We start from the raw sequence: 12627 nt of genomic DNA on the forward strand, positions 1-12627 counted from the left end.
TTCTAAAAGCCTATGAACTAAAATTTGTTTCTGCCAAGAGAGAAAAATGAAATTGAAACCTAAGACAACGTAACAGAAAAAGTCTCTCAAAAAATCAGCAAAAAAAAAAAACCTGAAGTCTGAGATATTACTTCCTGAGAAAGTATTTTATGGTAAAGTTCAGATACCAAAATTTTCTACTAAACTGTCTAAAGCAAAAATGAACCTCACAGGGCCCATAACCAAGTTTTTGATAATAAACAGAACCATTCACTACTGCAGGTTACGATAGTCATTGCTAAGATTCCCCTACAATTCATTAGCTGACGTACTGTACTTCAAATACTGGTTACAAATATGTGCAGAGAACTATGTTGCTTAATTAATGGTATACATTTGAGCACAAAAGCTTCAGTTTCTTTCGTCACTGAATCAATACTTTATTCGTGAGTTACAACCACAGCAGTGAATGGATTGAAAACCATGCAAATTGCCTCCAAGCAAATTTGAGAGACTGTTTTTAAATCTGGTGATCATCTGAACAAACTGTGAAAAAGAGAAGAGGAAAAATATATAAAAAATATATACCAGCTCAGCTCACATAAAAAATAAGAGAGAGATTCTGCATCAATGGAAAACTCGCAAAAAAGAACGCAGCACGTGACTTTGTCTTACCCTGGAATTAAGCGCTAGCAATCGTCAAATTCAGTGTACGTCATCCCCACTCAATAAACATGTTTTACCCTAATGCTATCGTGAAAATAAGAAGCAAAATGCAGTGTCTTGTCTCAATATTTTGAGCTGCCATATCAATTCAAAAAGATTGCTCGAGTCCTGATTCAAAAACGTAAAATTAAAAGCTGGTTGCTTGGGCGTTCTCAAGCAGAACTAAACAAAACAAAAGAGGTTTAGAGCAGAAATGACAAAAAGACAAGAAAACAACTCTTTCCTCCCCCCTTACGTTCCCCAATTTCAGTCGTGCTTCTCCTAGTTGAAAAAACTTAAATCTCTAAGCATAACAGATTTTAACTTGTCCAAAGCGATTAAACCTGTTTATTTAGCGTATTATGGGGAGTGAATTTTACCAATTCTGTGGATAAATTTAACCGGATGCCAGTTTTCCATTCAAAGTTTCATTCGACTGCCAAATCCTGACAGGTCCCAGAGAGGGGGGGGGGAGAAGCTCGCTCCATGCACCATTCCTAAAAATAAGGACCAGACTCACCAGTTGTAGTAACCTCTCTGCAATCGCTTGCATCTCACACCCCTAAATGCACCATTCAGAGAGAGAACGGAAGGCAATGATGGGAATTACTGTGCATGTGAGGATGTAATCATTCACACTGCAACTTCTTGGGAATCTTTCTGAGATCGTAATGCCGTTTTACACATACTGTACAAGGTGCTGAGATTGTTTTTACAGATACAGGTACAACAAACTCTTAAAACCAAAGTCCTTTTAACTCTTTTTTTAGACTGAGTTTTCATTGAATCATTCTTTTTTTTTCATTGGTAACACTATGCAACGAATTGTTTTACTTAATAAATGTGTGAGTGCATAGTGTAAGTTAAATATACTGAAAGGGTAGCCTAGAGTTTTGTGTTAGCTTACCATACGCTATGATTATGACTAAAGTATTCCCTTAACATTATTCCATAGTTTTCCTAACACCCTTTGGACTTACTTGGATACTATTTTAAAAAGAAGAGAACAATGGTGTGATTATCTTGTACTTCACAGAGGTGCCTATTCATAATAGTTCTTTAGAAAACCATGCCCTCAGCTTCTTATATTACTTTTCAAATACACACACAAAAAGGCTGGAAACTGACATCAATAAGGCTGTATCTTATGAGAAAAATTTCATTTCTTTTTAGAGAAAAATACAGTGATGTTAAGACAAAATGAACCAAAGTTTATGGACAGAACTAATGAAAAGATTAACAAATGGCATAGTGCCAGGTTAAGCCTAGACTTAAGATATACTCCAAAGTAAGTAAGAGAGTCAGGAACCTTAAAACTCACCTGTTCATATTCATGTTCGGTGGGTGAACAGCACCCATGTTCATCATCACATTGATGTTGTTGTTGCCATACGGGTGGTGCTCGTACATCAACTGCTGCTGCCGTCTCTGGTAGATGCTGAAGAGCTCCCCGGTCTCGCGGTCATTGTTATTGTCGATGTGGGGCATTAACGGCTGCTGCTGTTGCATGCTGGGATTGAGCGGAGGAGGAGGGGGATGCCCCGCCTTCCCGTCCGGAACGGGAGGCAGGGGAACGTTCTGCTTCGGATGCGGCATCTGCGGGTGATGAGGCGGCTGTAAGTTTGAGCCCTGATTGGAAGGGGGAACCTGGGGAGGGGTGGGGGACGACTTGGGAGGTAGAGTTGGGGGCGACCCGGGCTTCTCATCCCTAAGGTCCTTCTCGACCTTGTCCGAGAAAGCGGGTTTGTTGAGCGAATCTGTCGACTGGCGTTTATCTGGACTGCGAGAGCGGGCTCTCCTCGGAGGCGCCTTCGGCTGGCCCACCTTCTCTATGATGGTCGGAAGATCGCCGTACGAACTACTGGTGAACACATTATTTTCGTTATCAAAGAGTCTGTCAACCGAAGTGTTCATCGTTTTCTTACCGGTTAAGTGAAAACTTGCAATACTTTTAGACATCATGTTGATATCACCGGTCGAGAGGGCCATAGAGTTACGATTGGAACCGAGGCCAAATGGAAGTCCGTCTAAATTAGGATTGAGGGAACGAGACATTATATCCGTTGCTCTGGGCCGACTGTAGGGCATGGCCGAGTGGGGGAAGGTTCGGGGTTTGATGGGAGTGACCAGGAGGTGTTCCGTCCAAGAAGCTTCCAAAGAAGGCTTCTCCAGACGTTCCACATCAACGTTGAGCGTCTTTTGTTCGAAGGGGCAGGCGAAAGTCTCCGGGGGAATACTCTGAAGCCACGACAACAACGAAAGATCGGAATCACTAAACGTCGTGGCGGCGAGAAGGGAGGGGAACTTGAGGGTTCCCGTGGAGGAACTTCCTTCGCCGGTCGCTTGGTTCTGACAGTAATCTACGCACGACTCGTACAACAGCCCCTTTATTATCAACTGGATTAATCTGTCGTTACGCGCCATTCCCACTCCTTCCATGTTTCCAGCAAGTCCCCCTCGACGTTCTGCTGGCAAAAATTTCTCCACCAGTGGAAATATCTGTGGGAAAAAGAGAGAATTATAACTCTAAGGCCTTCAAAATAATCTGAACAAAATTTCAAATAAATTTCCACAGAAGAAAATGAACTACAGAATGAAAATTTTTCAAGAACTTTTATGAACCACAGACATACTTCCTTACGTTCACTGGAATCATTAAAAAAATGTTTGAGCAGACAAACCAGCTCCCATTTTCATACGGAGAAATATTGATAAAGTGAAAATTCTAAACTCTTAACTTAACTAACCAAAATTAAGTTAACTATTCATACATTTGATTCAGTCATGACTGAAAGACCTCACCAAGATTATGACACCTCCAATACAATCATCACAGTTGGATGGAAGTCTATAAAATATGTTAGATGTATGGTATATATTCTACCTGCATCTCCAGTAAATAGTTCCACATACCCTTATAATCAGATGAGTGTATAACAGGAATATATTACCATTCTAAAGAATAAGTGGGATCCGGACACCAAAAACTTTATGTCTGGTGATGATAAACTGTGCAAACATTATTGTCGGCAAGTAAACACACTTAAAATCATATCTATGGATGATCCTAAGTCAAGCACTATGTTTTAAAAAGTAAGACCAACTGATTCCAATCTGGTTAGATTTACTAGTGATTAAGCACTAGCTCGCCTGCTAAAACCATACATTAAAGCTTTTTATTATTATATGGGGGTTTGTTTGCGATACATGGGACCACACCTGTCAAAATCTATGTCTGGACGATTTTGAAATCAGATCTATTCCCTACAGAAGTTGATAACCTAGAATATTTCATGGAAGCTTCTAAAACTGCTAACGTTCACTGTTAGCCTTAGCTAGGTGTCTCTGCTCAGTTTATTTTCCTTTGTTACGCATTTCAAATACTGAGCTTGGTATGGCTGGTAAGTTTGTTTTAGACAAAGACCTTTATCATGTCAAATAAAATCTAAACAATGGTGAAATAAATCTCTAAAAAAAGAAAATACAAGTCAAAACCTTGATGACCTTTGAACTCCTTGAATGCACTGTGAGGAATGTTGCACAACATTCTATGAACTTCCCTTTGGAATCTAGCGATTTACTAACATTCAGATAAAAAAATAAACACACACAAACCTCTGGAACCTTACCTGGGTCCAGCACTGAACTCTAGCACCGCTAGGATTCCAGTCGCGAAAGTCGGCATGTTCGTGCAACCTCGGGAGAGTAAGGTACAGACACAACTGCGAGTACGCGTCCTTGTTGGGAGCGTACTTCTCTAACTCGTTTAAAACCTGCGGATGTAACGAGTGATGATTGTTTTTAAATACGGCGAGTGCATCGTATCCGTCAAGATACTACCTATTTTACCTCCTAACATTCAGCATTAAAAATTACGTTGAAACAATTGTTGGGAGAAGGTTCAGGAAAGTAAGAAGGAAGAAAGAGGATGTGAACGGAGGAATAGTAAAAGGGATGGAAGGGGTTGCAGCTAGGAGATGAAGGGATGCTGCAAAGAGCTCTGAGTAATGCCTACAGAGCATCATGTGAGGTACACTGACAGCACGGGGCCCTTCTGACAAAAAATAATACGAGATCAAATGTACTCAATTATAATGTAGCACAATACTTTGAATGAAGACACTGACTAAAGCTGTACATCAGGATATTTTCACACAGATGTTAAGGTTCTACAATGATCAGACAACCTACAAGTCCATCATTATTTAACAGAGTAATGGAGAAAGCTATAAAGATGTTTAGTAAGGGAGGACCCAGGAGCTACTAAGATGACCTGATGTTAACAAAATCATTGGATGAAGACCACTGATCTTTTAAGTGATAAAACAATTTTTTCATATAAACCCGTAGATCATTCAAGGAGTAGACACCTCAATTCCCCTTATTTCTTACTGTTTCACACTCAGTCTACATAAACTAAGTGGAGGGTAACTGTATCTACAGCTGAGTGCCTGCTCATGAGAGAGAGAGAGAGAGAGAGAGAGAGAGAGAGAGAGAGAGAGAGAGAGAGAGAATATATGTGGTCACAATATGATCGATGAGTTTCTATAAAAACAATTAGGATTATGTTTAAAAATATTAATTTTTAAAGATAGCACAAACACACTTTCAGTAAAATCATTATGATCATTCACTGAAAAAAAACTTAGCAAAAAATTATAAAATCAACCTTTCAAATACACCATACATTTGTAAAGGTGAAACTAAAAAGTTACCCTGTGTTAGATATGTACATTTGATGCTGTTTTGGGATAAATTTTCTGCTATGGATTAAAATATATATAGTAAGACTCTGACATTTCCAAGTTATTATCGTAAACTCCAACCCTGCCTTCACAGAAAACTTACTAAGCTGTCTGGATGCATATCAGCGCCAACATTAACCTAACTCATTATTATCTGCTCCTGACCGGAATATATTTAATGGGACATTGACATTTCCACGCTATTATCATAAACTACTGCCCTGCCTACAAAGAAACTTACCAACATCAACATTAACCTAACTCGTTAACGGTTCCTCCCTTGAAGTCAGCTCCTACCCAAGACCTGTAGCAATACGAACGTAGCACCTGCTTACCTTGACTAGTTCATCAACAGCACCCTCTTTGCTTGGGTTCGCAGGAGCCTCTGCTTTGATACACAGAAGTTCGAAGTATTTATACTTGAGCACAATGAAGTGAAATTTCTTGGCGTCGAAGGCGTCTATGGCCTGCAACAAGAACGACCTTCGTTAGGGTGCAAATCTAAATCTGTTGACCGTATATAGGAATGGGAATATAAAATTTGGGCCCAAGGCCATGAGTTGGGAACCATGGGGTCATCCAGAACTGAAAGGGACATTGGGAGTTAAGGAAGTTTGAAAGGTGCAACTGGGGGAAAACCTCACAACTGCACTTTGAAACAATTGTTAGGAGAGGGTGGAAAGAAAGGTGGAAGAAAGAGAATATGAACGGAGGTACTGTAAAAGGAATGAAAGGGGTTGCAGCTAGGGGCCGAAGGGATCACTGCAAAGAACCTCGAGTCATGCCTACAGTGCACCACGTGAGGTGCGCTGAAGGCCTTACCCCCATACGGAGAGCAGATAAACAGTACACAATCAAATTAACAACTACCAAGTAATTATAATACAGCACAGCGCAAATATACGACAGCCGACAAGGACAAGGCCGACGAGCGCTTACTTCTAAGGGCTGAACAAACTCCAAGACGTCATCCCACTGCCCGTCGAGAATGAGTTGTCGCAAGAAGAGGGCATCGTCCGAGTGATTGCCGTTGATGATGCCGGTTTCCCTCTCGACGTTCAACTGCGAGATGTGCAGGCAGCGGTTCTGCAGGAACTCCAGAGTGAGCCGCACCACGTCCTCCTCTCGCAGGGAGAGGTGTGCGCTCGGCATTTTGGTGATGCCTGGAAGGTCGTTCTTTGTTAGTGATTAGGAAGATATGAAGGGAGTTTTACAAAGAATGTACAATGCGTAAAGTCTGCAAACACCAAAAAAAGAAAGCAAGGTATCTGTTGATTCAAAACATACCATACCCTGGCTATACAGTTATAAAAAGCTCCTTTGGTAACAATTCTCACTATAGTTAATTGGGAATGAGGTTTACCAGGCAATAACAAAGAAGTAAATGGACATAACATGCATTAAATTACATATCTTTCATAGAACACCTTGACAACATGGCTCATTAATGCTTTCACAATATAAATTGATTAAAAAACTTATCACCTCCAATCTCTGATCTTCAAGCTCAAAATATAAGAATACAATCCTCAAAGTATGCAGCACAAGCTCACTGCTCTGTGGTTACACATTACAAATTACTACCTGTATTCTGCATTGCCCTAAAGAGCATCACTGCAGACTTATCAAGCTAGTTTCCAACTTTTAAAACTGTTTGTATCAACTCCCATCACGAACTAGACTTCCCCCAAATTCAATCTATATATTGACAAGTCCGTGTTTTCCAGAAAAACCCCAAATTCAATCTATATATTGACAAGTCCGTTTTCCCAAAAAAAAGGGTACACAGTACATCACTGCTACTAACATCCCACTCTTTCCCATATCCTTCTTAAGATCAGAGGAGATGAATGCCATTTTTTTAATGTTATACTCTTTCCTTTTAAAATAATGAAGGTTTTGTCTTTTAAAGAGAATTTTCATTCACCTCATTCAGTAAATCACATCACCGTCTCCTGAGGTAATCAACTGTCTACATCTTTCCACTTTCACCATCCATAATATCCAGATTCTTTGAACCTCTTTGTTCATCTATCTGCTGTATGATTTCACAGGCAGCCTAGCTTCCACTCTCCTGTCTATAAGTTTAACGTAGACCTTTGTCAACTTATGAAGCATCACATATCAGGATGACAGGGAACTCCAAATAGTTCCCTTGTATTTGTTAACTTATGTCGGACATTACAAAGGAACTATACAATATTCCATCTGCAAAACTTATTTCTTACATACAAATCTTAAAAGATAAACTTGATTTTTCATGTTTTACTTACTATAGATCTTGGAAACTTGAAAGTCGCAAGTGTCGACAGACTTTGGTCAAAGTCCTCAATTTCAGGGTACTCTGAACCATACAAAATTCTGGTTCTTATCAGATTGGCAAATAATGTACCACCTCACAATTATCTAAATAATAAAGTTCACATTTAGGCCTAATTTGTAAGAATGTCAACAAGGAAGTTTGATAAGGTCTATGGATATCATCTAGTCTTATTTTAAAGTTTAATTTCCCTCTCTGGTACGCATTCTAAATTTCATACCAATGCTCTCCAGAGAAATTAATCGTAAAATAGGGTTTTCCTGACAGCTCTGATGTGATTTTGACAAATATGACTCTCAAATCTACTATAACCATCCCCCAACCAAGATAAGGACCTGCTACCCTACGTTACATATGTAAGGATGCATCCCTGTACTCTGCAAGTTATGGCATTTTAGGTTAGGTTAGGCCACGACATCCAGCCCCCAGCCAAGTCAGGACCTCGCACCCTTTGCTAGGTTAGGAGGGATCCCTATGAACGTCATTGCCACATCTTCGTGCTTTATAAATGTTCTGGCGATAGCAGCTGTTTCATGTACATACATGAACTACAGCACATATTTTTTGAGCTGTAGTGATTTACATATTTCGGTAATTCTATATATTAGCTCAGCGCCTGATTTTACCTTTTCAACTGGTTTTTCCAACACTTTTCGGGGTTCTGATACTGGCGGTGGATCTGTTTGTTGTCGGCCAAATGGAGTGTCCCTTCGCCGTGTTTAGTACTGGCCCGGGGGGGGGTTGGGTACCCATACGTTAACAAGTTATTGCACTTGCCGGACGGGATATGAACCGTTCGAAACAGACGTAACCGTGCTCTGTCTTGTGAAGATCGCGTATGGAAACCCCTTGTTGGATGGACTTCGGGGGTTAATTACAGGTTATTTAGACTCGGGCGCAAAAAATGAAAGGTAAATTCATAATTAGCAACCAAAAAACTGTAGAAAAAGTCAAGTTATAGTGCCGTAGGCGACGCGGAGCTACCCTATAGTTCTACCCATATTTCCTACCTTTCTAACCAGCCTAGTGAGCTGCACGTTTTTTATTTTTCCAAATCACGAGAACCTGGTTTCCCAATGGGGTTGCCCTCAATTGTTGCATTCAGGGTTGGAAAAGGGGCATCATGTGACATTTAATTTGCATTATGGAGGTTTCCTTGCATTTTTACAGACATTAATAGAAACATTTCACTTGGTAATATTGAAGACTATTAACATGGCCTGGTTCCTGTCAGTTGCCGACCATAATATTTACTGACTTTTGTTCATGTTTTTGTTTATAGTTCAGTCTTTTGTTTGTTTACGATATATAAAACCTGTGTTTTTATGTTCATCCTCAAGAGGCTGGTACTCAACAAGGAACCAATTTTGTATGTAAAATGGTAGTTACATAAACACAGGGGTATAGCAGTAATGTCCACTTTTATAAAAAAAAAAAAAAAAAATCGTTTTATTGATTTTTAAAACTTCATAGGGACCTGTTCTATATAATTTTGTCAGAATGTTCTCAAATAATTAATTTACTTTAGATATATCAAGATTTATTAAAGTTTTTACAGACAAAATATAACTCACGATAGAATACAGAAATCAATGCTCCACTGATTAAATCTCCCAATGGACCTGCTCTATTGATTTACCTTGAAATAGTCTTAAATAATAAATTCATTGCATATTTATTAAGACGTAACAAAGTTTAATAAGAAAATGTAACGTAGGCTAGCCTAGCCTTGGTCATCCTGACAAAGAATATGAGTAATAGCCTAGGGCTCGAGCCTACGCTAAGCTAGGCTATACCGACAAAGAAATTTTAGGAGAGAAAAATTAAATTAAGGCAAAAATTGGTGAGAATCGAAAATAAATTAATAATCTGTAAAAAAAAAATATATATATATAAATCTTACAACAAATTCAAATGCCTTGAAGTCTAGCCTTACTTTAGCCTATACTAACGAAGTAATTTAAGGAATTAAAATATAAATTTGGCCACAAATACACCATGACTTGGCAAAACGAAAGCAGCCTGTAAAAAAATATATATATACGAAAAATTTTGACGACAAATGCACACCACGACACACCTGTTTACAATGACATGTGTTACGGCAAACACGGACGACGCACGCATACAGCCACACCTGCGAACGAAAGTCGGGTAAATCGCCTAATCCATTTCCCAACTGGAATCCAGACAGGTAAATCCCGGGCGAATTTACGAGGCAGGGAAATTAATCCATCCACATCCACAACAGAGCTCGTAGACGGCAGCCCCTCCTTGCAATCCCACCCTCCCCCCTCGAGATTTCGGGATTTCTCGGCCATTTTGGAGGATTACGGCGCGTGTAATCCCTCCTTTAATCCGTAATCAACCAACAGAACGCACAGTCGATGAATCCCACACTCACCTGAGTTGATTACATCGAAATTACAGGTGAGTTAATCCACGACATCTCGAATTGACGTTCAGTGTCTGAGGCTGGACCACACGTGAAGGGTTGCCGGTGAGTCATTTAGTCATTTTTCTCGGCGTTTATTTACGCATTTCCGTCATCTCTCTTTCATATTTCTTATAAAATTATTAAAATATAAACTTTAATAATTTATAAAAGCGTAATATAATGCTCATATAACCAATAAACAAGATGTAACTAATAAACAAAATAAATAGATTAAGCGACTCGACCCGATACACATCCAAAACACAGAGAATCTGAGTTTTGATTGGCTGACGGCCAGGTCACGTCGTTTTTGGGCCAATCAGGGCGCTTGTATGGTCATTGCCCCTATGTAGGGGGTAATAGGTGAATAGGAAAAGGCAATTTGGCGTCATTGCAATAAATTGACGTTATATCAATGCAGTTTTAATGGATTTATGTGCAAAGAACAATACGTAGATTTACCGATGGGCTTCCCCAGGCCCAAACGCAATCGATTCTAAAATAAATACAAAACAAAATTTCGTTAAATATTTATATAATAATCGATTATTTTGTGATAATTAAATTTTATAAATTTGAATTAATACTTAAAATTTAAGTTTAGATCACTTAAAATAAAAAGTTATTATATTACAATCGCAAGACTTTCATAAGTGTTACCAGATCCGTACCTTCGTAGATGTATTTGAAGGCACTGTGGGTTTTGAAGTGATGTAGAAATGCTATATTTAACTTTAATATTTTTTGTAGGCATTAAAGATTACGAAATTATTTGGACAACACTGAGAACAGTTATATTAATTTTTATTATCATACGATTACAACGCTTCTCGTTCTATAAACCCAGCAATAACAGAGATTCCATTTGCTAAAAACTGCTGGTGTAGACCATACGACGCTGGAAAACCAGCAAAGACCAATGTCTACATATGTTGTTTATTACTTTTTTACCTCTCAAACTCCATCAGAACACTGGATAACTACATTCTATGAAAATGATAGATGTCATTATTGTTATTTCTGGTGGTAGTTGAGTTCTGATGGCCACACCGGACATCTTATTTCTTTCAACACTTTAACGTAACTTAGGGGAATTTGGGATAATACCAGCACTGTGTCATCTTAAGCTAAACTGGCAAAGTAACAATCTGTAGGCCTACTGGAGCCTAATAAATAATCTATAATATTTCAAATAGTAATGTTCCTATTCACATCCATCGAAAGTAAAAAAATAAAGAAGAAGAAAAGGTTCTGATAGTTATTGAAATATTTACGTCTGCGGGACGTATTTTACATTTGAATACAAAGGAAGAGATTATGTTTTTGGTCCATTGTCGTTTATTAAACAGTTATTGGAGGAAGTTTGAGATTGAATGTTGATAATATAGGCGTACATAGACCTAGGAAAAAACCTATTTTACATGTTGTAACTTGATGAAATGAGGTGTTGGGGATATGTGACGTAAATTATCACATTTTGATAGTGACTGGAAGCTTTTATGGTGAAAAATAATGATGAATCATGACAAATTTATGAATTACAGTAATTTTGTGAGAATGTTCAGACATTAGAGTACAATTTCGAGTGTAAGAGAAAGAGACTTTAAATACAGTTTAGGGTGATTTTTGTTTGCTGGTGATATAATTCTACTTAGTACTGTTGAAAATAAAGATACAGAGACAAGTGAAACAATAAAAAACTGCTAAATATAAACGAGGCCACGGGTTTCAAACCCCCCGCCATAACCGAATCGCAAGGTCCATCCAAATCTAGACCTGGCAACACAGCTTTCCCGACCGTCATCGTCGTCGGCTGTGGAAGAAGGTAGCCAAGACCAGACAAATTCCCTCCCGGTTTTTCAAAAAAAATGCCCGGAGTTATCGGCAAAGTCTACCAGAATGTCTTCAGACGGACGTCCTCCTTCGTGCTGGCGGCCATCTTCGGGGCGTTCATGTTCGAGCGGGGCTTCGACCTGATCTCCGACGGGATTTTCGACACCGTGAACGACGGGGTGAGTGAGACAAGAGGTCCTCCCCGTCAGCTGGTTGCGTTGCCTTTTGGGGGTCCGATGACGAAATACCTTCCCCGGTCGGAGAGTCTATGGATATGGGTCCTTTTTCGTTTGTTCGTGTGAAAGATCGTTTGTTTAGATTTATCTTTGGAGTATTTATGGTGTAAATTGATCTGTGTGACCGAATTGTGAAATAGGTCGGTAAGGGAAGCAATATACCTTTCCCGAATGGCGAGGTTATAAATGTGGCTCATTTTTCGTTTATTATTATATCGATAGTTTGTTTTAGATTTATTTTGAATATTTATTGAAAAGCTGCTCTTAAAATGGAGTGTAAATTGATCCTTGTGACCGAATTAGGAGTAGGTCGGTAGGGGACGAAATGTTATATACCTTTCCCGAACGGCGAATTTATAAACGTGGCTCCTT

At 39.1% G+C, this 12627-nt stretch overlaps 1 protein-coding gene across 6 annotated transcripts in view; it reads right to left on the reverse strand.

Moving 5' to 3' along the window:
• Window positions 1–10460, reverse strand: part of LOC136826079 (WD repeat-containing protein 47) — a 76131-nt gene extending 65671 nt beyond the window's left edge. The window contains exons 1-6 of one of the 6 annotated variants that reach the window (XM_067083025.1): window positions 10154–10287; window positions 6369–6592; window positions 5765–5896; window positions 4314–4457; window positions 2006–3183; window positions 1205–1246 (exon numbers count right to left, since the gene is read on the reverse strand). In XM_067083025.1, coding sequence (XP_066939126.1) covers window positions 1205–1246; window positions 2006–3183; window positions 4314–4457; window positions 5765–5896; window positions 6369–6581 — 1709 coding nt within the window. In that variant the 5' untranslated portion in view covers window positions 6582–6592; window positions 10154–10287. Of the gene's footprint in view, window positions 1–1204; window positions 1247–2005; window positions 3184–4313; window positions 4458–5764; window positions 5897–6368; window positions 6593–7702; window positions 8922–9829; window positions 10038–10153 lie in introns of those variants that run through there. The other 5 variants (XM_067083026.1, XM_067083027.1, XM_067083028.1 and 2 more) reach the window with 5 other exon arrangements.
• Window positions 10461–12627: the final 2167 nt, after the last annotated feature.

The sequence above is a fragment of the Macrobrachium rosenbergii genome, chromosome 40 (genome assembly GCF_040412425.1).
Source record: "Macrobrachium rosenbergii isolate ZJJX-2024 chromosome 40, ASM4041242v1, whole genome shotgun sequence".
Classification (NCBI taxonomy): Eukaryota; Metazoa; Arthropoda; class Malacostraca; order Decapoda; family Palaemonidae; genus Macrobrachium; species Macrobrachium rosenbergii.